The 26,949-nt window shown below is 42.6% G+C and overlaps 2 protein-coding genes across 5 annotated transcripts; one reads left to right on the forward strand and one right to left on the reverse strand.

Annotated features, from left to right (window-relative positions):
* The first annotated feature begins 1,114 nt into the window (after nt 1-1,114).
* Nucleotides 1,115-25,253, forward strand: tpm4a (tropomyosin 4a). 4 transcript variants are annotated; one of them, XM_004068358.5, is made up of 9 exons: nt 1,115-1,487; nt 3,536-3,661; nt 20,178-20,311; nt 20,392-20,509; nt 20,581-20,651; nt 20,749-20,824; nt 22,340-22,402; nt 23,259-23,328; nt 23,756-23,960. In XM_004068358.5, exons 1-9 carry the CDS (start codon nt 1,374-1,376, stop codon nt 23,836-23,838), a joined length of 855 nt encoding a protein of 284 aa, XP_004068406.1. In that variant the 5' UTR covers nt 1,115-1,373; the 3' UTR covers nt 23,839-23,960. The 4 variants fall into 4 exon arrangements, with proteins under 4 accessions (XP_004068406.1, XP_023810338.1, XP_023810340.1 ...); XM_023954570.2 differs by lacking the exon at nt 23,756-23,960 and adding an exon at nt 24,344-25,253 and having other exon boundaries at nt 1,118-1,487; XM_023954572.2 differs by lacking the exons at nt 1,115-1,487; nt 3,536-3,661; nt 23,756-23,960 and adding exons at nt 8,333-8,837; nt 24,344-25,253.
* On the reverse strand, nt 25,153-26,262 carry LOC101161046 (small ribosomal subunit protein eS27-like). The gene is made up of 4 exons (XM_004068359.5): nt 26,103-26,262; nt 25,680-25,788; nt 25,476-25,586; nt 25,153-25,409 (listed from the first exon to the last, which is right to left on the reverse strand). The coding sequence occupies exons 1-4, from the start codon at nt 26,121-26,123 to the stop codon at nt 25,381-25,383; spliced, it is 270 nt and encodes an 89-aa protein (XP_004068407.1). The 5' UTR covers nt 26,124-26,262; the 3' UTR covers nt 25,153-25,380.
* Between the last annotated feature and the right edge of the window lie 687 nt (nt 26,263-26,949).

A 26,949-nucleotide genomic window follows, 5' to 3' on the forward strand; every position in this document is an offset into this window, starting at 1 on the left:
AAAACAATAATCTGCACATATTTTAGATAACTGATCTGCATGAAGATTTCAGCAGCCTCATGGTAGAGTGTCCGCCCTGTGACTGGAAGGTCGTGAGTTCAAATCCCGGCCAGATCATACCAAAGACTCCAGAAATGGGACCCAATGCCTCCCTGCTTGACACTCAGCATTAAGGGATGGGGGTGGGGGGGCAATATTAATATTAGTATTGGCTCAAAACTTAGGGGGGCAAATGGGAGGGGGCAAGGAGTTTGGCTCCGCCTCTGTCCCTAAAATACACATACACTCAAGTAATCTGTTTTATATGTGAAAATGTAAAGTGGGATCTCCTGGGTCTGACTCTTTTGATTGGATCTGGGGGGTTCTGTGGTAGTGTTCTCCGTGAACTTGGGTTGGGGGGTCGCTGGTGTGGACATGTCCCCAAAATATCGTTTCCCCACGTCAGGACAAAGCCTGGTCTCTACATTCTATCATTTTATCACTTTTTTATTTATTTATTCATTTATTTATTTATTTATTGATGTGTGTGTGTGTGTGTTTTTGCGGGGAGGGGGGGGGGTTGTCGCACGGTTTGTCTTGTCATCTTGTTTTTAAATTTTATTGTTTTTATGCACAGCACTTTGAGTGACATGTTGTTGAAAAAGTGCTATATAAATAAAGGTTGATTTGATTTGATTTGATTTGAAAGTTACACAAAATATTCATCTTTGTATATTGTAAACAGATGAAAAGAGACGCATTTAATTACAAAATCATAACAAATGATGGACAGCTATGCAGTAGTAGAGTGCAGGAGATTAAATGGGTGCAAATGCTTGATTGCTGGATGTGAGGCACTCAGGACCGAAGGACTCAAGTCCTGAGACGCAGCCTTTGACAGCCGGTTAAATGTGGAAACAGAACCTGTTTGCGTTATCTCTCTGACTTTGTGGAAACACAGTCGTCCAAATAAGGACATCAGCCATGAGAATGGAGAGCAGCGGCCAGGCTAGGAGCCGGCTTTGATAGGGTGGAGTGTCCAGGACCGTGATAGTCCGGGTGTCGGGATGGAGTGGATGTAGAGTGGTGATTGGAGGGATGAAAAAAAAGGAATGGACGGAGAAAGAGATGACGGAAAGGGAGGAGGAGGAGGAGAGGGTGGTCAGAGACTGGAGGCAGGTTCTGCTTCAAAAACCAATCCATATAGGGGTGGACTCTCCATCTCTTTTCACTTCTCCCGCTGTCTCCTTCTCTCTGTTTCTGCCTTTCTGTCTCCTTCTCTTCCACTGCCTCTGTGCAGCTTTGCTGGACCCAAACTCACTCCTGCAGCACCAACTTCCACTTCTCAGCACCTCAGGAGGCAAACGAGTGGTCGACCAAACTACGCTGACATCATGGAGGCCATCAAGAAGAAGATGCAGATGCTGAAACTGGACAAGGAGAACGCCATCGACCGCGCAGAACAAGCAGAGACGGACAAAAAGGCAGCAGAGGACAAATGCAAACAGGTGAGGGAGGCGCAGATGATCAGAAGTGAGGCCTGCTTACGTGGGAGCTGTTCATCAAGCTGAAAAACCATAATGAATAAAAATGCCAAAACTATTGTTTTATTAACTTTAATTGAAGAAAGAAGTGTACCATAAAAGTCTTTATTATAAAAAGATGTTTATGTAGAAAGGCTTTAAATTGTCCAAGTTCATTCCTTTCTCTGCTTGGGTTTGAGGTCAATCACAACATGAATTTCAGACCAAACATACTTCCAAGGACACAAACTTTTATGGATGGGATTGTCTTAATGCATTATTACTCCCTACTGCAGACCAGTGTCTTTACAGTTCAAATGGATGTGTTAAACATTTTCTGAAGGATTTATTGTTTATGGTGTTATGACACTATACCATGCTTAATTTTCTCTAAAACAAAAAGTTTGGTTTGTAAAACACATTTTGCAAGTTGAACTGAAACAAAACCGTGACCAAAGAAAAACAGAGGTTTGAATCAGATGATTGTATTCTGCACTAAAACGTTTCAACCACTAAGGAAGTCTTAAAATGCAGCTTCTGTTGTTATAAAGCAGGAAGATCAAGTTTTCGAGCCGCAAACATCTGTTTTATCATCACAGCTGCAAATCAGCACATAGTGTTTGCTTTTTTGTGCCGAATCCCCATCAGCACCGGTGTCCTGGTGCCAGCTAAAAAAAAAACATTTCAACTAGACCCTGAAGAGAAGAGGATCAACACCAGAAGAGGATCGGCCCTAAAGCTGAAGTTCAGGCGGTTTTAAGGTTTTAAAAAGCTGAAACCAAACCCAAATAAGGCTTCATCTTTCTTAATTCATAGATCAATACTTATAAAGTATCTGCACTTGGACTGGTATAATATAAATATAAGTAAAATCTCAACAGAAGTAAGTGTATGTAAAAAAAAAAAGGAGTAATGCTTAAAAGGGGTGGGGATTATGTAATTTTGCTCCTATCCCACTCCCATTCAAGCATTTATTCTTTTAATTTCAATTACTCTTTTTGACAAACCTAACATTTAATGTATTCAATGTGTCATACCATATTTTTAACTAAAAATATGTCTATTTATGATTAAGAGTAGTTATAATGGCATCATATACATGTCTATGTGGAGGTATATGGATGCGTATCTTCATTAAAAAAAAATTCCAACTGCGTCATGACTAATCACCCTATAAATTGGATAAATCTATATATAGATCAATACTGTATGTCTTTTGTTTTGATTGCTTGAAGTAATCCAATTCCTACCAGTCTGGTTCCTGGATTTGATCACCTAAGCGGAAATAAATGGTCCTTTTTCCACCTGGGTCACTTCACCCCTTTATACCATATCCTGCCTTTATTTCCCTTTAATCCAGGACTCTGCTTAATTTAGCATCATATTAAAATGAAAAAAACACTGAAAATAAAGATTTATTTTTAAATGGAAATAAAGTCAGACGTGGAGGGGTTTAAACTGTAGTTAAAAAAGGGACTGAATGTGTGGACAGATGAGTATTAAACTTTAAACGCTGCTCTGTGTATCGATGCAAATGCAGTGTGCACAGACAAATGTAAGATTAAACACACACACAAAGCGCGCACACACACACAGCACAGTCCAGGCATCTGTCCTCACAGATAAATACTGTATTTATAGACATGAGGAGGGAAGGTGTGAGTGTGGGACTCAACGCGATTGTCACACTCACTGCAAATAAAACACTTGGACTGTGTGTGTGTGTGTGTGTGTGCGTGCATAGTTGTGCATGAGTGTGTCAGGGCAACTTTGACCACAGCAACTCCTCTTATCGTATGAGGGCGAGAGTTAACCTTTTCGTGCAGATATGGTTGAATTCCATAAAACCAACCGGCTGACCCAAGTGTGCAACCATAGCCAGTGGTTAGAGAGTCTGCTTTATGCAACGTCATCAATCTCAAGCCTCAGAAGATGCTGGCGGTTTTGAAAAGAAGCATGGAGATGTTGTTTTCAGGAATTCCTGTGCTGCATTATCCAACGAAAAGCAGAGCTAAACGTCTGTTCTGTTACAGCTGGAGGAGGAGCTGCTGGACCTTCAGAAGAAGTTGAAGCAGACGGAGGACGAGCTGGACAAATTCTCTGAGGGCCTTAAAGATGCGCAGGAGAAACTGGAGCTGGCAGAGAAGAAAGCTGCAGACGTGAGTATCGTCACCGCTCAACGTCAGCAGAAACTCGCACAGAAGGCCGCTTTAAGGTTACTTCCTTCACGTGACTTTATCCACACAATGAGGGACGATCTCCAAAAACTCCACTGCTGGATTCAGAGCCAGCACCAGCTGTGGCTCCACTTTGAACCGCCGCGAGAGGTTTGAGGCATCTCTGAGATCGCTGCATTCCTGTGCAGCCACTCCTGAAGAATGGCCAAACTGTAAATTTGACAACCGAAAACACAGGAACAAAAGAAAAACACATTCCAGTCATCCAAGTCTGTCTGAAAGACTAAATTAGCAGAGCAGAGAGAAGCACTTCTTAAAACCTTTATTATAATCTTCTTAGTCTATGAAATACCACAGCATGAAGTGTCACCAGTGGTATTTCGTTTTAGATTGGAGTTCTCACACTCACATCATGCTTTTACTGTCAACAAGAAAACAGAAAACTCTGTCATTGGGTCACAGTCTCAAAATACACTAGTGTTTTTAAGGAATTCAAAGAAACACAATGACACACTTTGAAAGTCTGCAATTGTTTCTTATAAAACACAGAAAAAGCTGAATTTCTGAGATTCGAGTCACCTAAGAAAAACTGAACTAGACAAAAGAAAAACGTCTAATCTTAAAGATTTTAAAGTCATTTCCGCAAAATAGAACCATTTGTTCCTCTTTTGAGAAAATTCCCCTTCATTAAGTTAAAAATATTCCGTTAAAATAGACCTACTACTTATCTTCTTCTTTCTGAATATGATGCACACATTTCCCAGAGTGCAATGCAGTGTCTGACAGGAGCACAAAGACATGAGTCAGAACTAGCGACTTCAGTTGACTCCTCAATCCAACGGGGCCTGTTTGTTTTATTTTGAAATTCCCTGCCTTTTTTAAAACAGATGCTGCTGTTCACCTTTCGGCACATCCTGTCAGAGGTCGCCGCAGCAGATCGTTTTTTACGCTGGATGCCCGTCCCGACACAACCCTGAAATGTATCCGGGCTGGGGACCGGCACAGGGAGAGCCCCCTTGTGGCTACATAGCGAGGGGTCTTGCCCAATTTAATCTGATCTTCATGAATCATTTAGAAATAGATCATATTTTAGAATAAACAAGTGATCAAATTGAAAGAGCAGATGTTGTGGAACTAGTTGGGTTAAATTGAGGAGAAAAGGATCTGCGAGAGACAGAACTGAGAACTGCATGGTTTCAAAGCGGGCTCCTCTTTAGGCCCCCCCAGAGTTCACAGGTGACTGACATGCCGATGTCCCGTCTACTCTTCCTGTCACTCAGTGAAAGGGCATTTTTTAAATAGTAAGATGCAGCAAATTACTCTTTAAATGTTAGTGAACCACAAGAACAAAAGTGAAATAAAAATAGTTTGCCCCAAATTAGTTTGAGCCTCGTGACTGAATTTCATGGAAAAAAGAGGAAAAGACTGAAGGAAAGTATTACCAAACAAGCACAAAGTTAAAGTCTGGGGCCTGCTGGACGACTCTTACACAATGAATAAACAAACTCGCATCATTTCTAAATGCAAAAAAACTCACAAGTCAAAGTGGGTCAAGTGGGGTTTGCATCATTAAGTGTAGTTTCACCGGGAGAATTAAAGCAATGCCAGTTTTTGTTTAAATACATGCTCACATTGACGTTTATTTGCTTTAACTGTAATGAGGCCACACAGCGACAGCAAAGGCACAAGCCGCAAAGCCATTGTGCTCCACTCCCATGAATTCCACATCGCATGTCCTTTATTAGAGGCAGAAGTCAAGTCATTACACATGTGAATTCACACAGAAGACTACAGAGCTGGAGTGTACATCTCCAGTGGGGAAGCAGCCAAGTTTCATCAAAAACAAAAAAAAAATCCAGGGCTGGTAATATTTAGGTCATAAATGTTTATTATTAACCCAGGCAGGCAAAGAGATGCTGCCTTCAGAGGATCACAGCCCCCATGCAGTGAAAAAAGTGACAGCGTCGTCTTGGTTTCGGCAGAAGAAAAGCTGGCCAGGCAGCGGTTGGATGGGGCAGACGAGATCTGGAGGGTGGGGTGCGGGTGTGTGAATGTGTGGGGGTGGTGGTGGGGGGGGGTGGTATGTTACTGGTATGTGAGGAATGCAGCTAAGGCAAACAGAAAGCCCCACACGCCTGTGTCTAATGAAATCAATGCTTCAGTCCTTTCCGGGGCAAGAAGAAAAATAAGAGAGCGGCTCCATAAGACGATCAGGGGAGATTTACGTTTATGCTGGAAGCACCAGAACTGGATTTAAGTAGATATGAGCCAGCTTGAGGTGTGGCAGTCGACTTAACAGCAACCCCCCCATCTTTGTCTTCAGGCTGATCTCATGAACAGGAGAGAATTAGCAAAACACAAGCAGGGGTCTGGGTTAGGCTGAAGTGGGATTTACAGATACAATGCACATCACTGGTAAAAATGTTGGAAGAGGATTCAAATAATCAGAGACCCAAAGGGTAGACGGATCATCTGAAGCCTTAAAGTTAAATTGAAAGTATGTATTTGCAGTATCATTTGAATATGTAGTTCCGAATTGTTCCAAATACGCTCACCACCTTTTGCGACGTCTTTTCAGCCTCATGTTAAATCTACCGCATGGCAACACGCGAGAAATTCTCCAAATCGGTCCAAACCAACAACCAGACCGGGAACCACAGAGGTTTGAGGTGACTAAGGCTGCTTCCAGATGAACATTTCTGGGGTCTAAAGAGAGCGGAAATCCAGTGAGCAACACTGTTTTTCATTGAAGTTGCCTTGTTGATGTCACAAGTCAGAGGAAGGCCAGACTGGTTTAAGATGAAAGAAAGGCAACAGCAACTCAAAGGAGTTGCTCTTTAAGTTGAGGGGATCTGGAAGAAGCTGGTTCTCCTCCACACATGGAGGACGCCGAAGCTCCTGCGGGCGGAGAAGAGGAGGCTGGAGTTCTCATGAACCCCAGGAGGTCGTCTTGACCTCTGTTAAACGTGAATGAGTGTGTTTTGGTTTAGGGTGGGCGTGGCTCTCATTAACAGCAAAACCTCTGAGGGAAGAAATTCAGAGGCTCATTACTCTCTTTATCTCCATCTGTATTGGCCTCAGCAGATAGCATCTTCATGACTGCAGCAGAGAGGGCGACTGCGTCTGGGGCGTCTTTCTCCTCTGGTTTTGAAGGTGTACTTCTGGCTCTGTTGATAGTTCATCATCGCCCCCTTTTAAGTCAGGTTTGGATTGGGTGGAAGTGCAAAGAAGTGTCACATTTGCTTTCAAAATCTGCACTCTTCCCAAAGAGAGGACAAACGTCCTGCTCCAAAACAACACATGGACCAGAAGAACTCTAGCCGGTACTAATAGTCTTCGAGATAACCAACCCTTCGTTACACCCCTGTGGTTACACCACATTTACCATACCGTTTTCACCGCTTTTTCACACTTCTTTGGACTCGCGCTTTAGGCTGTTTATTTTTTCCTCCTTGAAATGCATTAGACTTCAAAACTAGCTTACTTTGATGTACTTCTTTCAATTGGTCCACTAAGGTCATTTGAGTTCACACTATTGCAGATCGGTGTCACTTCCAAGACCCTTTCATTCAACTGGGACAGAGTTTGGTCCACAGCAGAGTTCAGAAAACTTTCACACTTGGTAAACAAACTAGACTTTCCAAGGAAATAAACTTTGATGTGACAGAGGGAGGGGTTAAAAAAACAATCCAGTAAGTTAGAAAATTCAGCATGAATTGCTCCATGAATCAATTGTCCTTTCAAGCTATTTCTCAAATTTTACAAAGATTCTGACCCAAACCAAATGAATTTTAGATTTGAACTTAAAAAAAAAGATAATCCTGTATACATGGTTCTAATCAATTCAGAAGTTCGGCGGTGGTACCACACCCTATATGTCGAATTTCAGTGAAAGCTGTGCATATGACCATAAATGGGATGCGATATTCAACATCCAGGAGGTGATCGTTTCATCAAGATGCTCTCTGTCAGAGCTGCCTCACCATGATCCTTCAAATCTATCACTTTACTCTTGCCAATTACCTGGATCAGACTGAATTTTCTTTCAGGATTTGAATGTCTGAACACACCTGAATGAGGTAATCCACCACTACCAGAGCAGGGAAAGAGGGAAAACAAGCAGGGTGGGAATAAGCAGGCAGAGTAAAACTTACAAAAGCTGATTTTTCAGCTGTGAACTGTAAATAACACTAGCAATTGGTCACATTGTTTTTGTGCTTTTAAAGAGAAACATGTACACGTAACCTCTTCAGGCTTTATGCTGATGATGTGCTAATTGCAATGTACCATTTGATTCATGACTCCACTTAAAGTCCCACTACGACCATCTTTCGATCTATTTTAATCCCAGCAGCAGGAGTTTGTTGCAGATTTGGCTTTGGTGATGTGGGCGGGACCATTGGTGTGAAGCAACCCCCTGCCCTCTTCCCGTCTCTCATAACTGTGTTGTACAGTTTCACTAATCTGGTTAAAAAAATGGTATTTTCCATGAATGGTTTTACACATTTTAAGTGATCAAAATAGTTAAATACTAAAAAAAAACAAAAAAAACAACAACACAATTTTTGCTTCATTTTCCCCAAGTTTGGTGCCGATCAGACAGGCGCGCACGCGCTCACACACAGTCCCCGCCCTATCTGACGTCACCCCACCAGTCCTGTCGCTCCACTTCCGGCTCGGTCTGGCGCTCATAGCTCTCTCCGGTGCTCACAGCGCCTCAGTGCTCCTCAAAACCAGGACCAAACTCCGGAGGTTTCGTTCCATCGGTCTCCCGTCAGACCCGGAGATCACCTGGACCCTCACACCTCCACGTCTGCTCTCTTTTTGCTGCTCTTGAGTCACTTTCTTCACATTCCAGAAACTTCGGAACTTCTTCTTCTTGGAACACTTCACGTGATTTTCTTTTTTTTTTATCGCAGTTTTCCCGTCATCACTTCACCCATTTAGCAGCTGCGCACTTTTTCTTTGCACAACCAAGAATTATAGTCTTATTTGTAGGATTTTTTTTTTAAATAAAAGCGTTAAAATGGCAGGCATGAACTCTCTGGACGCCGTGAAGAGGAAGATTCAGTGTTTGCAGCAGCAAGCCGACGAAGCGGAGGACCGAGCGGAGTCTCTACAGAAAGAGTTGGACAATGAACGGGAGCTCCGAGAGAAAGTGAGATTTCTTTTTTCATTTTCTCCTCCTCTCTCTCTGTTTTTTTTCTTTCTTTCCTTTTCCCGGGTCCTCGTGCCTCGACTGCAAGGCGCGCGAGCCTGCGTGTTAAAGAAGTCGTCTCATTTAGTGTCATTGATTCTCCTGCGGGCGTGATTGTGCCACAAGACAAGGCGTTGGTCCCGTGTAGAAAAAAAAAAAAAAGTATTGCGAAGGCTGTTGCGCATGCCCAGTGATGACCACACCACCACGTAGACGTTACAGTCCCAAAAGATAAAAACCGTCTGACCAGTTGGCTTTAAAGTCATGTTAACGTTATGTTCACGTCTGGCTTTGTCAATAAAGTTGGAGGTTAGAACTTTTCAACACTTTTGGACGGTTTCCTGCAGCAGTTGAAAGGTGTAACCTTCTCAGACAGACTATAGACCCATCTTTCTAAATGGGACTTATTGGGGCTTGATGAAGAAGTTTATAAATCACTTTTTGTAGGCATTCAAGTGGAGCCTTAATGTGGGACAGGCTCCCTGGAAAGGAGAACTTGTGTCAGCATTAGTGGACGTTCTCTACATTGTGACTCATCTGTGTTTGTTGGTCACCTGGCTGCCTCTTGACTCACATCCTAGTTTTATGGCTCCAAGAAAAAGGAAAAAAAAAGGTTTGAGGCTGAAGGTTAAGAAGAATATGCTTAGTGGCAAGAGTTGAGTAAGCGTCTTGACCAGATTCAGGAGCTGCTTTATGGAGCCATATCTTCTGCAGAGAAGCTGCTGTAATTACAGGACAGGCTGGGAGTGGGAGGGGAAGGTGTGGCCGCACAGGTATTGCAGCTGAGCTGATGAAAGGAGCTGCTGTGTTCTACAACTCTTTTTGTTGGACCTTTCAATGGTTAATGGAGCAGCTTTCTGATTTCACCTTTAGACTGTTTAGTCTTTATTTCTGCTGTGGATGCATCAATGGCACCGAGTGTCTGATCAGACGCTGTTAAAACTCCATTAAACACAGATGGAAGGAAACTGATGGATGTTAAAACTCCTTGCGAGCTTGTTTTGCAGTAACACTCTTATCTGTATATCTGTTGGATAGTATTTCACTTTACATTTTAAAACTTTGAAAATTGTGTTGTTTTTTTTGTGGTATTTTTCTAACAAAGGAGGACATGTATTGAGAAAATTAAGCTTAAAATTGCATTTCTGGGTTTATCTTTTAGTCAAATGGTTTTAAATCAGGAGCAGACAAAAAAGTGGTTTCTAAAAGCTTAATTGTGACGTAGAAAATACACTGGGGGGGACCACAGTCTCTCTGCTCTGCTCCATTCTGATGCATCCACTGTCAGAGAAATGGATCCAGGAACCTCTTTGTTTTCCTCGTCTGAGCTGGAATCTGGATCAGAACCGTACGGCTGGATAGCTACGATATTTTTTAGTTGCACTAATGATGTTAGGTTGGGGAAGATGGGGGCTGTAAGCTAGCAGGAAAGAATGGAGACAAAGAGCTCTCAGCACTGGGGAGGGGAGCTATCCCGGCCACAACTTAAGGGTGAATTTCTAATGAATTCCCGTTGCACTGCAGGAACTACGTCCCAGAAAACAGTTTTTTTCATTCATTCATCTTCCTCAGTTTATCCCCTTTGGGGTCACGGGGCTGCTGGAGCCTATCCCAGCCACTTAAGGACGAAGGCAGGGGGCACCATGGACAGGTCGCCAGTCTGTCACTGGAAAACAGGTTTTTTATTTTAGCTAAAAGCAGTATAATAGTTGGGAACGCTTTGAAAACAGATCAAAAGATTATCATAGGGGGGAAGTTTCAATCATATTGAGGGGTTTGCCCCACGCTCGACGGGGTTTGGTAAATCTGAAAATGTAGGAAATGAGTAGCTAAAAGCAATTTTATTTTGAAATATAGTGTCAACCCCCCCCCCCCCCCCCCCCAGCCTTACATGGAAATGCATACTTTTCCTCAGCATGATTGTTGGCTTGTTTCATTTTTGGTTTGTTTTGAACATGTTCCTTTCGCATAGAGTTTGGGAGGCAGAAGTCATTGGGAGCTGCTTGCATTTCCCTCCACATGCAGCTCTGCGCTTGTGCTCCCTCCATATGTGAATAATTAGGACAACCTGGAGTCATTCCTGAGCACAAGAAGGCTTTCTTTGCAGCACAGGAGGATCAAAACAGGAACCTTGCTGTGTACAATGAATGTGAAAATGTGAAGGAACTATGAGCGCTTGAGCCACATCTGTCACAGAACGATAAAACTAACCGCTTCATGGTTTTCCTTGTGTGGTTTTGACACTTTTAATGATGTTACTTAACCGCTATAAGGCACTTGAGGGCTTTCCTGAATCACAAAAGCCTGATATTGTCTTGTTTTGCTCATTAAACACGTATATTAGCGGCTTTATTCTCATTGAGCTGTTTGGTTTTTCTAGCTGGTCATTATTCTGCTTTGAGCACCGTTCTAGTCTAAAGAGATCAGCGGATCCAAATTAAAACAGTTCTAATTTTATCCCTCTTCACCCTTCCAAAGAGTTTAAAAAGGGCAATTCCTCTTTTTTTTTTTGTCTGCTTTGTTTATTGTGGTTTTATTGTCAGCAAATAGCATGCGGTTGTCATAGACTGTTAATGCTTGAACACAACACCGTACAGAAATCGAGTTTGACATGGATCGTCTCTTTTTCCAACATTGTATTTAAAACAAGAAGGAAGTGGGGCTCTGAGCATTCACTAGTATTTACCCCGCCCTGACTGCCCCTCCAAGGATGTTGCCTTGCAATTCCTTCTCCAGTATTTCCTACGCTTCTACCCCCAGCACTTCCTGTCCCTGAGCTCCAGCCCTGATAAACAGGAAGAGGTGTGTTTTGGGGTGTGGATTCCAGTCGGTGGTTGTGTGCCAGTTTTCTTTTTACCTGTACTTACTTTTTTTTATTTTTTTGGAACAGTAAAGATTTGCTCCATTTTGGGTCCAAATAAGTAAAACAGCGTTTGATTCAAATTTCCCTCTAGAAAGACCGTTTTGTCTGACGGCGGTTTTTCACCACCGCGTTCAGCTGCCAGGATTAAGTAGTTCTGCACTTATTGAATCAGGGACTATCAATGTTCAGCTGAAGTTATCTGATGCTGGCCTTGACCTTATTATACCCTTAGTCTTCATTCTGGAGCTACGCTTCCCAGGCTTTCTGTAGAAAAACATGAACCGCCTCCTCAAAATAAACAGATGTATTCTGGGAAATTCAAATTCCAAGGTACTGCAGCGCTTTCAGCAAGTGAGGCTCTCCGTCGTGCTCGCTGTAGTCGTCTTTCCTGACGTTGTGGTGCCAAACCCGTGGATTTCCTGTCAGAACCGTTTGGACCAGGTCCAGTCAGAAAGAGAAGCGTGTTTTTTTTTTTTCTATCAGTTGGTCTGATTTTTGATGAACTTGTGTTTTGTCCCTCTGAGTTATCACTTCCCAAAACCCTTGTATCAAAACCCTTTTACTCACAGTTTCTAGGATAGAAATGTTTTGTTTTTTCGCACAAAAAACTTTTTACTTTAAATTCTGTCACAATACATTTAAATTGCTTATCGTCCGTATTGTTTAATCATCTGCAACCCCTTCGCTTTTTAGAATGTGTGAGCGTTTTCTGCTGTGCCTCTAACGGTCTCCTACAAATCTTTGGAAAGAATGACTTCCTGGTCTAACCGTTTTCTTTGGACCATCTCCCGGGGAATAGCCCAACTTTCCAAATTTAACTGCCACATGCGGATACTTTCTGGCTTTTTGTGGTGATCTGAGGAACACCCTGACGTTCGTGGCTTAGCTGATTATATAGGCCAAGGTTGTGGGCTCAGCAAAGAGAGGAATATGTCGCTGTAGGATGTGTGGCATTAATTTGAATTTAGCCAAACGGGCTTTGGAGATTACAGTATTTGCATCACAAACTGTAACCTATTTAAAGCATTTACAGCAGATGTAATAGTGGTAAAAAATAGACCTGCAGGTTTTTCTTTGAGTTCTGCCAACAATCCTTGATGTAAGAAGAATTTATTTATAATTTAGCCTGGAAAAACATGCAATAGTAGTCAGAAAAGGACCTGGTGTCCTATTGCTAACAATTACCATCAAAACTGTTGGCAATGTAATGTCTTCCTGGATGTTCAACTGCCTTCTTTTGCATATCATCCCTCATGACAGACAGATAGGACTAGATTAAACACATGCATTTACATTAATGCTAAGTACCATCTGTGTCAGGAATAATGTACCCCTCAACAGCGTTGTGCAGCTCATTAGCCCACTGCCCTGGAATCTGCCAATAATTAGATTCCTCCTTCACTTGTCCTCCATTATGTCTATAGTGCATGTAGTACATTCTGGTATTTCTGAATTCTTCCCAGCAGAACTGTGCTGTATCTGAAAGTGAGGCTGTACAGAGTTTACAACAACAACAACAAAAAGACGATTCTTATATCGTATTCAAGTAAAAAGGTTATTATGAGAGCTTTCTTATGTGGGTCTTCATGGATGTAATATTCTAAATGTTGGTGATAATAATATCTTACATTATTTTTATCTGATAATGTCAATTCAATTTGTATTTATATAGCCCAATATTACAACAGTAGTCGTCTCAATGAGCTTTATACCAGTAAAATGTCTAGGCCTGCACAATATACTGCAAATTTATCGTTATCGCAATATCCAGCTCTGCAATATGCATATCACAAAAGACGGCGAATATCGCAATAAATCGTAAATTCAAAATGTGTTAAAACAATCTTATGGCAGCTTGAAGCATTTAACGAATCATATAATATATATATATTATATATATATATAATATTATATATATATATATATATATATATATATATATAATATTATATATATATATATTACATATATGTTATTATTTTTTTTTACACTTTTGCTATTTCTTTATTTAATAAGAATCTCATTTTTGATAATAATTTTTGATAATAATTTTATTAATATTTTTAATTATCTAATATAAATGTAATTTGTGATGTCCTTTATTGATGTTATATTATATAGATTATTTCTGAATGTCGTGTTGCTGCCACAGATAAATGAAATTTCCCTATTGTGGGATTAATAAAGTTATCTATCTATCTAAATCCCTTTATGCTTTGACCAATCAGATGGAGGCCTCATAAGTTAGATGTTTGTCACCTATGTCGATGAGGGTCATTTGGAGTATAATTTTTAAACTGTTGCAATGAAATGGGAATGATGTTTTTGGTTATTTTTCTATTTGTTTATATACTGCAAATCATATAGTTATTGCAATATTAATCTCTAACATCGCATATCGCAAGTTTTCCTCATATCGTATAGCCCTAACTCAGTCTCATCAAAAAATGTAACATATTCTTCTTCTACGTTTGTGCCAGCAAACATCACGTTACCATCAAAGGACATCAGAAACTTTGTGAAAATTATATCTATTGCTTAAGCTACCACGCAGCCCATAGGAAAGACAGTTCTTGAGAAGTACAGTTCCATACTGTACATTTATAACTTTTACTCTCAGTAGAGTTTAAATTTCTTTGCTTTATGAATATTTTGTACTGTACGCACTCACCGCACACAAGTTGGAGTTATCTCTAACTCCAAAGTAGATATATATTGGTAGCTGGGAATGCCGTTCCCAGGCAATGGCTTCTGACCCGCCTTGCAGAGGTCTGCCACGGCACCCACCCCCTGGACACGAACGTAATAGTGATGCCTTGACCTTAAGCTCTGGCAGATAACTTAACCTTTACGCAAAATTCCGACCTACGATATAAACATATGTCCTGGCCATGCCTGGACACTGTAGAGTTTGAGTGGAGCCAGTAACAGTGTGCAATCAACCCCATATGGTACTGGTCCAGTTGTCTGCTATGAGTAGGATCTGTCCTGGAGGTCCGCTTTGACACAGTCACATACATATAGATTAGTCAGAAAGGGCTGCATGATGGTGTTGAGGATAGTTGGTTTAAATTCTGGGTGGGATTGGTTCCTCCCCAAAAAAAACCAGTGCATGTGTTGGTGTCTTTGCTTAGCTGGTTCTTTGTTCTTTGTATGTTCGTGGTTGCTTCTCCACAACCTACCTGTTTTGCACAGAAATGGAGCCATGTCAGTACACCGCCATCATATGATTGAACTGTAAACATGATGGAGTGTCTACTCATTATTTAGGGTCTTTGATATCAACCACCTGCCTGGTCGGTATTCTAGAGCTACCAGTGCGGCAAAATTCTCAATTGTTCGACCGATTGAACAAGAAATACAAATAAATTCTTGCCAGCAGGCTCAGTTGTTGGAAGCTCTGAAAAAAGTCTTTCTGTGCCACTACTGACACACATAAAGCCCATATGATGGTCTAACCATGTGTTTCCCAAACCGGGTTCTCAGAGCAAACTATCCTGGATGTTTTCTCTGAAGTGCTGGATAATGAGCCGAATCAGCTGTTTTTAAGCAAGGTAATGTGGAAAACATGAAAGACAGTGGGCTTTGGAAGACCATTGTGGAAAAACCTTGGTTTAAACCAGAGATGGTCGAAGGCGCAAACCCACTTCTTATTGGCCGGGTCCAGATATTCCTGTTTGTGTGCAATACTTGCAAATGTGGTCGAGTAAGTTGAGTAGATATCTGTGTCCAATGGGTAACGACAGCAGATAAAAATAAAAATTGTTACTTTTTTTTTAGTTTCCACAAGCTAGCATGAACATATGAAGACTTGAGCACGTTTTCACTCCAATTACTTAACTGCATAGACTCTGGGACGCTTCAATTAGAAACTACTGCAATCAGAGCAGACCACTGACTCTTGTGGCACCACTCAGAGACACCCAACTCTTGAACAAACCCTTCTGATTCCTTTTTCCATCCGCTAATCCTTCTAAAACACAGATTGAAGTGGTCACAGCAAGTTCCAAACATGACACTTCGGCGCACGAACGTGAGATCTTCCAATCAGCGGTTGACCGCTCTACCTCTGCCACCCGTATTGAAATATTTGCTTCAATCCTTGTGAGGTCAAGGTGAGGCTTTTATTATGTAAATGTGGTCGTTAGTGGATTTAAATCCTTTTCAGGACAAACCTGTTTTTCTGCTCCAATGAATATTCTTTACTTCTTAAAAAAACAGAAACGGGTTCAGGTGAGAAGGACTACAGCTTTTCATAACAGAACACTCAGTGAATGCACAGCAGTACAACATTGATGACATTTCTGCTGTTGGCAGTACAAAGAGAGGATGTTAACGTAAAAAGAGAAGAGAATCAAGCGGCCGAGGATGCAGTTTGAGGCTCGAAAAAGTCTAGTTTATGATGTTTTAAATACTGAATTTGCCTTATCTGACAGCAATGTAAACACGCTCAGCTGCTTGTGTTCATGTGAATTTCAGAGAGTAAAGGGAGAAGACCGGGGGGGGGGGGTGTCATTGTGAGGCTGATGATGAAACCAAAATAACTTTATGCTGGTAATTTAGTAAACTATGTGGAAGCATTGTGGGGCTGGGGGGGGGGGTTAAACGGCCTCTGCTGCAACAGTGGTTCAACCGGTTACCCAGCTCAGAAACGGTAAAGCCCATATTATAACCTACTGTTTATTGTAAAGACAGTACATTAGTGACTGGTACTCGAACATTTCAAACACTGAGAAAGTTAATTTTATCTATGAAACACCCCATGGGGTGTTGAATGTACTGGCTGAGTGACTCGGTATCACATGGACAGAATTTGGAGGGGGGAAAATTGACAGTGTAAAATTGTGCAGTTACATGCAATGTTGTTGTAAATGAGGGGGCACCCAACCTTTGTGCTTATGCACTCAAGAAAGTAAGCTGTGCGTATGAGTGGACCAAGTGCAAAGCCCCCCCATGTGCCCACCATAAAAGGAGTCTTATTCTTATGACCCAGTAAGGAGTTGTTGCCAGTTAAAAAAACATTGCATGATGTTAGTGAGTGCTTTAGCTTCAAAAAGATCAAGAACCAAGTTTGGGTCTGGTTCCAAGGCAGCACTGAAATCTGTTTTGGTAGAAAGCTCTGGATGATCTTTATGAGCATGCATTGGTTTTCTGTTCGCCCTTGGCCTCTTCTTGCATCCTTATGGTATTTACACACCAGGCATGTGATGCTGAACGCAGGGGCTTGAACACTGTTGCTACCTGATACTAGCGCATGTACTAGTAGTATATACATATACACGAATAGGCTTTGTGTGAAATGTCGCAAGAGTGCAAATCTTGGTTCAAGGTTTTTCTATTCCGATGTAAGAAAGACATGATGTCATAATTCCAGCTGCGCACAAACTACAGTCGTTAATTTCTCCTTCATGGTCAGTTTTTAAATGGTCGGCACATCCGTTAAACCAAAAAGGACGCCACCCATATGACGCTAACAAATCGAAGTCCCCGACAGGTTAAGTTCACCTGGTTTAACGTTCAATGGGTGTTCAATGGCAGCGTGTTGCCCAAAAACGAGCAACCCCCACTAGTTCAAAGCAGATATTTCCAATAGATGGACAGACATAAGGATTTGCTTTTGAGACCCCAGAGCAATGAAAGTTTTGGTGTCTAGCTCAAAGGCATAAGGACTGCCAAACCTCTGACATGAACTTTGACCAACTATTTTATAGACTCTTTAACCCTTAAAGCATCTTCAGTCCAGAGAGTAAAACGCCGTCAAAGGAAAATCCTCTTTAAAAAGGGAGAAATGGTATTCAGATCATGTTGTGATGATAACAGAAGAGCCTCGTGGGTGCGTGTCTGTACACATCTGTGCTCAATGTCAGACTCTGCCTCCAACGCAAACATTTTCCATAGTTGCTTCACCATATAAGGTCATTTGTGTCCCTGGCAGCTGGAGAATGTGAAGTGGGTGCTACAGGAAGGGTATGTCCTGAAGAGAGAATACTCACTTTGAAGGCAAGAGAACAATCACAGGGAGGAAATGAAAGGACGTTGGTCGGCTGACTTCCTGTCACCAATTTCAAGATCCCCATTTGTAAAGTTAGGCGCCCCGCACTGCAGGTTTGCAGTACACTTTCATTCTTGTTACCCGTCAACTCCAGAACTGTTTTTAAGAAACTGAGCCGCTCCTGTCCCACTATCTGGTTAAATAATCAAGAGAAGCAGCAGAGTCTGCACATCCAGCCCCCCCCCCTCCCCCCCAGGACTCCGGGGCTCCTCTCTTCTTTGGTCACGCCTCAGGAAGCTGCAGGCATGAGAACAGGCTCTCTGTACCCTCCAGCTTTTTAACACAAGTTAGTGCTTAAGAGATCTCCCTCTGTGCTCAAGGATGGTGAGCGATAAGATCGCACACGTTGTCTGCACAGCTTTTCCTTTTCCTTTCATTTGACGGTAAACTCCTGGCGGACAGAAGTGACCTGGTGGTGGTAGTCCTGTGGGACGTTGTGATGGACAGGTTGGCTTGTTTTACCAAGTGTTTGTGGGTCCGCCTGCTGCCCTGAAGCCCATGAGCAGCACGCTTGTTTGGGTGCAGACCGGATTCTCCGCAGCACAAACATTCAGGACGCAGGATGTGGCAGTATCTGCTATTTCAGCCTCCCCTGTATTCCTGCGTGACGCCTCTCATGGAGCAGATGTACCGTCGACGGGCTGACCCGTGGACGGTGGCGCTGATGACAATCCAGCATGTTTTAAGGACACTTATACACCCCCCCCCCCTTAGCATTAGTCACTGTAGGACGTGCTAGGGATAGTCAGACATTTCCTAAAAGAGGAAACTGCAGGAGAAAAGATAGCTGATCAGCTTATCAGAATAAAAGCTTGTCCGTCATCAGCAGAAAGCTTGGCAGAACGATGTCTTGAGTTGAGTGACCTACTTTTTGTTGGTTGACCTCTTGACTGTCTGACGTCAGAGTAGTGTGTCTGAGAATCCTCATTTCTCCCTGAGAGTCCCTCTGCTAGACGGTCGCGGATGGTTTTGAAGCCTGAACAAAGTCTCCATCCAACAGAGGACATTCTTGTCTTGTTGTCTGTTTGGATTCATCTTCCTCCGTTTGTCCTCGCTGAGCGGGCCGGCTTGGTCGTTGCAGGAAATGACCTTTGCCAGCGTTTTATGTGTCTCATGCAGGTGGGCTCTGCGTTTATATGAAGGTCTCCACAGAGACCTACAGCCGTCTTTTCATTTGTTGCTCACCTGGAGAACGAGAATGGGCGTTCAAACTTCACTTCCTGATATTTATGATTATTAATGTGTAAATTCACGTTTCATTAGAAAACTGATAAAGTAGAATATTTTCATTTAACTAAAGCACCACAGGTTAATGTGCTTGTATATAAAAAAAAACTTTTTTTTTTTTAGATTTTCAGAATAAGAGCCCTGTAAAGTGTTTGAAAAACTGTTTCTTTTCCCCCATATTTATCAAAGATAAGTTGATTGAATAAGTAATGTGAAACTTTAGTTTTAATAGACCCACTCCAATGTTAAGGGTGTTTTTGAACACGTTCCTGCAGCGTTTGTTTGGATGATGGGGGACTAGTATTAAGAAAATCGAGTCAAAAATTGCATTTCTGAGTATTTTTTCATTTATGTGGTCGTGAATCAGGAGCAGATGAAAAAATGCTGTTGGAAAAAGCCCGTAGCAGTGACGTGGGTGCTAGAATTAGGCCACAAGCTCTCAGCTCCGCTCTATTCCAACGCATCCACTTGTAGACAAATGGATTCATGTTCATCTCTAGTTTTCCTCGTCTGAGCTGGAATCTGAACTGTACGTCTGGAGAACTCCAATATGGATCAGTATTGGATGAGAGGCTGTAAGCTAGCAGGAGAGCATGTAAACAGATGGATGTCAGGAAGTCAGGGCAGGCTTACTCCAATTTCTGACTACGTCCTGCACTCTGCAGAAACTATGTCATAGAAAACAAGACGGGTATTTTGATTTTGGCTAAAAACAGCATAATTATAATGTAAAAGACCACTGTGGATTCTTTGAAAATAGATCAGAGGATGACACAAAACGAAAACCTGTGCCATTCTTTAAGACCCTGCATTCAAATCTTAACTAGTTTGTATTATCATGTTTTTTTTTTTTAACTTCCTAACTGAAGCTGTGAAAGGTCAGAGGTCGGTTTGTGGAAACTTGTTTAGTCATGAGTGTGGAAAGCTTTGCAAAGTTCACTTTGAGCTCTCTAATTGTGCGTTTAGTTTGTCGCCTTTCCAGTTTTTACACCTGCTAGCAGGGTTTACTCCAAACGGGTAAATATGAGAGACGTTCAGTGACACATTAAGTCTTTCCTGCTCTCCCCTGAACATTTTAGGGTCTTTTCCGTCCTGTTTCACTGCTGGGAAGAGGCAAACTGACTAAAGTCTGCTTCCTTTCCTCCATTTTGCCTCCCAGGCTGAGGGGGATGTAGCGGCTCTGAACCGTAGGATCCAGCTGGTGGAAGAGGAGTTGGACCGCGCCCAGGAGAGGCTGGCCACAGCGCTGCAGAAGCTGGAGGAGGCGGAGAAGGCTGCAGACGAGAGCGAGAGGTCAGCATTTCTTCTCAGCGCGGTTATTAATGAAAGTGGAAGGCTTTGAAATCGATATGCGGCTCCTTCTGACTGTGCAGAGGGATGAAGGTGATAGAGAACAGAGCCATGAAGGATGAGGAGAAGATGGAGATCCAGGAAATGCAGCTGAAGGAGGCCAAACACATCGCAGAGGAGGCCGACCGAAAATACGAGGAGGTGAGCCTTCGTTGGCGAGCGCCAGGTTGCACCCGCTTCACCTGCTGTAACGGCGATGCTCTTTGCCTCAGGTGGCCCGTAAGCTGGTGATTTTGGAGGGCGATTTGGAGAGGGCCGAGGAACGGGCCGAGGTCTCAGAAAGGTAAGCGCACAAATTCATCAAAACAAGAACGCAAAACTGCACCACAGCTCCCGCCTGCTGTTTGTGAGGTAAATCCTGCCTTTGTGCTTGTGTGCAGTAAAGCCAGCGACCTGGAGGAGGAGCTCAAGAACGTGACCAACAACCTCAAGTCCTTAGAGGCCCAAGCTGAAAAGGTGAAACAGGAAGCCAGGGCAAAATGTTCCTAATACAACTTTTTCTTGTAGTTTTGTAAACTGGGTTCAGTGTTTAGTCAGTGTACAGACGTGATCTGAGGTCAACGGCGGGCGCTGCGCAATTCTTTGGTGGCGGCATTTTTCGAGCGGTTCTGCAGTACAAATATCAGAATTTAGAAAAGATTTGCATCACATCAACCAAACTGTAAGTTAGCTTTGGCCCGTGATGATGTCATCAGGGGGTGGAGTCTAAAACAAACATTGAGGAGAATCTGGTCAGAAAGGTCCCTCTAATTTTAATTTTTCCTTCCTCGGACTAAAGCGGGACAGCAAGTCGTCAAACTGTGTCACAGAGACACGGAAGTACCGCCGAAAGCGCCAACATTCAGACGCAGCTCCTGCAGCAGGAGTGAAGCTCGCCGTAACAGGAGAGTCTCTCAATGATGTCATGAACCCAGACATAGATGGATGGATGGAGTACTTTATTAATCCAGAGGGAATTTACGTAATTGCTCCAAAAATGCGCAACAAATTAAAATATGAGGATCATAAAAGGATAAAAAATATTTAAAAGTCATTAATGGTCATAAAAACATCAGAAAAGTGCCAATCGCACTCACTAAAAACGGAATCAAAAGAATAAAAGTAATAAAAGTACTTGGAGACGAGATAACTAACGCTTTTGTGTAACCTTTCAAAATAAATCATCCTGATTTCTCAACATCAACCGTTCCTTCCATACAGCTAAAAACTTTTGATGGTAGCTCCTCCCACACACGGTGGGGACATCGAGTTAATGAACACACTTTGGACAAGTTTGCTGCACAAGTGGTTTGGCTCAAAATGAGCAGCTTATATCTCATATTCTACATGGGTAACCGCTTTAACCGTCACGTATGAACCTGTTAACCAGCGAGACGAGGCAGAAATGTGATCCTACGGCCTTTGGGCCTCAGCTTGAATGAGGAATCGCCTTCTAGCCGTCGTCCACCTTCCTGTCACCTTTGCTGCTGTTGCTCCTCAGGGATCCTTGGGTTACTGTGCAGGTTGTGTACGTGTAAACAGGTGGGGGGGGGGTCCCACCGCCAACCTCCTGAGCGGTGTCCGTTAAATCCTCTGCATGGACGACTAGCTGACGTTGCATGCTGGGTTAATGGCTGTGTGAGGTGTGTCCTCCTCCTTTGAGGAGTGCAGAGGAGGTGCATTCTTCTGGGGCTGCGTCATTCTTTCCAGGCACAGACATGCAGCGCGGCAGCATGCCAGCGTGATCGCAGCAGGACTTTCCCTTCTCTGTGATGATGCTTTCTCCTTTGTTCGGCCTGACGGGACCTGGGTGGCAATCGGAGCAGAACCCGTTCCCAGGACGGGCCAACGCCTGCTCCGTTTCCTCCAGTGGTTTCACTTTTAAACATGGTTGCCAATTCGGCTTCTTTTTTTTTCCAAACTGGTTTGGTGGATGGAGATGTGAAAATGTGTCTGTTGCTGCAACTGATGGCGTTATTTTTCTGTCAACAGTACTCAGAAAAAGAGGACAAGTACGAGGAGGAGATCAAAGTTTTGACTGACAAACTGAAGGAGGTGAGATTCTGATGTCATGATTTGTGTTTCTAAAAAACACTACAAAGTAGCAATACAGTAGCTTCGTGTTTTATTTGTCTTCCTCGCAGTTTTAGCGTGAATAACCCAGGTTCAGATGTGAATCTATGGCTGTGTCCAAATCCACTCAGTACTTCCAAACCTCCCCAGAAACCACATACTGCATTCAGCTCCCTGGATATACTCCAATGAAAATGGTGTTTTTAACACGTTCCTGTGGCTTTTATTCTTAAGAGGGAGGACATTCATGAAGAAAATTAAACTTAAAACGGCCTCGCCCACAACTCACAGGTGAATTTTGAAGGGACTTCTGCCACTCTGAAGAAACTATTGTTTCATTTTGCCCGGAAACGGCGTAATGGTTCTTAAAAGACGACTTGGAACGCATTAAAAAAAGGTCAAAAGAAAATCAAGGTGGGACTTCAATCCAATTCAGAAACTATCCTTTTTTTAAACGCTAAATATTTCGTCATGCATTTGCAGAATTAATAACTTTATAAAACGAACATTTTACAAAGATGATTTATAAATCCGCTTTGTTCTGAGAAATATAGTGCACCAAAGAGTGAGTGGAGGGAGAATTTGGACACAACCACGTCTGAACTATACTTGTGTAGTAGAGCTCTCATTGTGCGTCTGAGCTAACCTGTGTAGTAGAGTTCTCATTGTGCGTCTGTGCTATATTTGTGTAGTAGAGCACTGCTTGTGCGTCTGAGCTATATTTGTGTAGTAGAGCTCTGATTGTGCGTCTGAGCTAACTTGTGTAGTAGAGCTCTGATTGTGCGTCTGAGCTAACTTGTGTAGTAGAGCTCTGATTGTGCGTCTGAACTGCTGACAGGCTGAAACCCGTGCAGAGTTTGCCGAGCGGACGGTGACCAAACTGGAAAAGTCCATCGATGATCTGGAAGGTACGAGAACTGAAACTGTGCATTTCCTTCTACACAAACCCAGTTTCTCCTTTGTTCTGTAACTTTCTACGTGAAGACAGACTTCACTACATTTCTGTGAGGCTTGTGGTGTCTGGGCAGCATAATTCCTAAACTCTAAATTCCATGTTGCATCTGGAAAGGCTCCTCTGCAGAGGACAGGATGTGCTCCCGTGTTTTCAGCGTCATTCAGCTGATGAAGCACGGGGAGCTGGAGTTTATGGAGTTATGGCTGCAGCTTTATGACACCTCCAGCACACAGCTACACCGTCAGAACTCTTCCTTCAAGCATCTCTGACCTAATTTCCTTTTTTTTGTCTTTTCTTTCCTTTGCCGCTCTCTGCCCTCCGTCTGTCCCTCATCCTGCTTTCGGCTCGTGTCTGTCGCTGCCGTCCTTGAACGCCGCCAGACGAGCTGTACGCTCAAAAGCTGAAGTACAAGGCCATTAGTGAGGAGCTGGACCATGCTCTCAATGACATGACCTCTCTGTAGACCTGCTCTGGTCCTCGCCGCTCTGCGCCGCTCTGTCATTCACTCTGTGGCTTATGCGCCTTCTGCCCACCCGGCTGTATGAAAGGACTTGAATAAAACGTTTGTTTCCTACTTTACATAAATGCAGACTTATTGTTGTGGTTTGACATGAAACGAGGCCTTCTGTGTACATTTTCTGAAGATCAGTTTGACCAGGTGAGCTCGTCTGTTGATGAATACAACAAACCCTCTAACTAAATATCTAGGATAATTCTAAAGCACAAAAGGTTTTAAAAAGGATCATCTGAATTTAAAGTTTAAGGCGTTTTTTTTTACTAAATCCAGATGATCCTTTTAAAAACTTTATTTTCCTAATAACTGAAGGATGTTCCGGTGATTTTCTAACCATCACTTCATGCATGGAAGGCACAGTTTCCTGTACAACACCCCCCCCCCCCCCCCGTGCTTCTGCAAACGTCTGTGCCGCCACGCTCGCCGTCTTAACGTTTCTCTCTCGTCTCTGCAGAGAAATTGTCGCACGCCAAAGAGGAAAACGTGAGCATGCACAAAGTCCTGGACCAGACCCTGCAGGAACTGAACAGCTTATAAACCCCCCGAGGAGGAGGAGGAGGAGCCAGTCGCCATCATTCCCTTAAATGTTCGACTCCATTCCACATATGTAAAGCTCCCCACGGAAAGCGGGGTTTTTAACTTAATGCTCGTCCCTTAATGTCTTTTTGTTTTTAAGAGTATGGGGGCATGTTTGTTTTTTGTTTTAACATCCAGCTGTGATTAGATTCTTTCCACTTTGTCACCCGGAGGGGACTAAAGCAATAAATCGGCCCAAAGACCCCCCCCCCCCCCCCCCCCCCAATCAGCTCCATTTTTTACGTCTACGTCATCATCGCCCCGACCGATGGCTTTGATTCACACACGTTGTTCCGCTCTGAGATGTTTTTGGGGGATTTCTGAGCGAAGGTGCAGCAGGAAAACCCCTGAAATCAGCTCAAACCCTGGTGGGTCAGACGCTCGGCGGTCCTGACGGAAGCGTCTGGGTCGCACGGCGTCTGCGGCGTGAGTGAGACGTCCCGTCCGTTTGAAGGGGACTCTGCACGTTTACATCGACCCGCCATGTGAGACGGACCCCGCACCCCTCCGTCCGTCATTCTAGTAGAACCCCGACCCGCCAGAAGACTCACTCTAGTTTTTATCAGTCACAATAAATATTGTACATAATAGAAAACCATGTTAGAAAGTGGAGGTTTTTTCAATTTTTATTTTAAAGACACTTCCTTCTGCCAGGGAAGCTCTAAAGACCAAAGAACAGAAACGGACGACTCTTCAAAGATTTTATTTTTGTTGGTGATGGTCATTCTGACTATGAAACGTTTCATTCAACTCCCCCTTCATGTCGATTTAATAAATGTTTTGCAGAAGTCTGGACTGGTTTGATTTTTGTTTTTTTAAGTTTGGATGTGCCACTATATTCTGATTAAAGTTTAATTGATTTAAATGGAAAAGAAGTGCTTTAAAACTCGTGTATCCTGCTCCTTCCTGTAGATGTTAGGCACATTTCTTCCTGAAGGCGCAGCCTGAAAGGACATAAATAGATGTAATTTTAATGCAAACACACGTTAAACGCAGCTTTTTTTCTGTACCTGACGTTACTCTGCATTTGCCTCCACTGGGGCTGCAGAGGACGACGGAGCAGCCGGGACAAACCACCGCCGTCTGAGCGTGGCTGAAGACGGTGGTGATCCTGTAGCAGCCTAAGATGAAGCCACAATAAGTGAGGATTATAAGATAAAAAAAATTAAAACGGGGGGGGGGGGGGGGGGGGGCGTCTGTGCTTCTATAGCTACCTAAACATTTGACATCCATGAAGAAGGAATTGGGACTCTGCACCAGCCTCTTCTTCTTGTGTCTCCTCATCTCCTCTGCTAGACTGGGATGCATCAGATCTTTGGCCAGCTGGGGTTAAAAAGAATCCATTTCTGACTGAAGTTGCTGGGTACATTAATACTCGAGCGCCCCCTGGCGGTTGCAGTTAAAATGATAACACAAACATGCCCAGACAAGTCGGAGAAGCCTTTCTTCAGTCAGTATAAACGTTTTTACTTTTGGCTTCTTTTATGCTAAACAAATATTTCAAATTTTATTTAATGTCCAAAGAAAACATTATTTTTACAACTAATATTTTATCTCCATTATCTAAAATTGTCTGTCAGAAGTCACACCATCATGTCCATCATTAAAAAATACAGAAAACAAATAAATGTACTTACAGACATAGTTACGCGGATCATCAACGACTTTTTATGAGTTGAAGTGAAGCAAAAGTGAAATTAGGATTTCTCCAGTCACCTGCTAGTTCTCCTCAAATAAGTTCTGCACCAAGGATGGAGGAGGAGGAGGAGGAGGATGAGGAGGAGGTCTTTGTGTTTGAAGGAGGAGCAACAGATGAAATGAAATAAGGAAATCAACAAATCCAAACATGTAACAGGATAAAATGTGAAACTTCATCTAGAAAAAATAGGATTCTTAACCAAAAAAAAGTCTTTTAAATGCTGAACACAGTCATTTAAAAAACTAAACGTGTTGAATTCCTGTATTTAGTTTAAAAAATTATCACAAATCAATCGCAAAGTTTTTATAAAAGCATCCTCAGGACTATTCGACCTACAATAAAATAGTGCAGGAGCTCCAGGTCTATTAAATATAGCTGTATTAGATGTTTTGCTTGACTAATACAGCAAAAAGGAGATACAATTAATTACTAAAATACAACAATAGTAGGTTGTTTTAAATGTGTTTTTCTTATGTTGTGGAAACACTGTCTTTATTTATGTTAATTTACCTTTATTTTAGGTTACAATAATCATCCGGAAACCATTACACATTTATTTTGAACTTGTTTATAGACCACACAGTTTTGGACTAAATTAAATTAGCTGGGAAAACATATTTTCCATTTTTCTTTTTGCTATAAACATATTATTTGGGGACTTTTTTGTTGTTGTTGCAGAAATTGACAACAACAAGGTCTATTTACTCAATGTGGTTGTTCTTCTAAAGCTGCAGATAGTAAGTTTTGTAATTAAGTTTTGTTTAAAAAAAGTTAACGTTAAAAAA

This window comes from Oryzias latipes, chromosome 4 (genome assembly GCF_053564925.1).
Source record: "Oryzias latipes strain Hd-rR chromosome 4, Olatipes_Hd-rR_3.1".
In the NCBI taxonomy this organism is placed as follows: domain Eukaryota; kingdom Metazoa; phylum Chordata; class Actinopteri; order Beloniformes; family Adrianichthyidae; genus Oryzias; species Oryzias latipes.

Coding starts and splice junctions, on each gene's coding strand:
- tpm4a (XM_004068358.5), top strand. CDS start 1,374: ATGGAGGCCATCAAGAAGAAGATGCAGATGCTGAAACTGGACAAGGAG. Junction 20,312..20,391: donor GCTGCAGACGAGAGCGAGAG/GTCAGCATTTCT, acceptor CTGACTGTGCAG/AGGGATGAAGGTGATAGAGA. Junction 20,652..20,748: donor CGGGCCGAGGTCTCAGAAAG/GTAAGCGCACAA, acceptor GCTTGTGTGCAG/TAAAGCCAGCGACCTGGAGG.
- LOC101161046 (XM_004068359.5), bottom strand. CDS start 26,123: ATGATCCGCGTAACTATGTCT. Junction 25,587..25,679: donor CATGGATGTCAAATGTTTAG/GTAGCTATAGAA, acceptor GCTTCATCTTAG/GCTGCTACAGGATCACCACC. Junction 25,410..25,475: donor CAAATGCAGAGTAACGTCAG/GTACAGAAAAAA, acceptor ATGTCCTTTCAG/GCTGCGCCTTCAGGAAGAAA.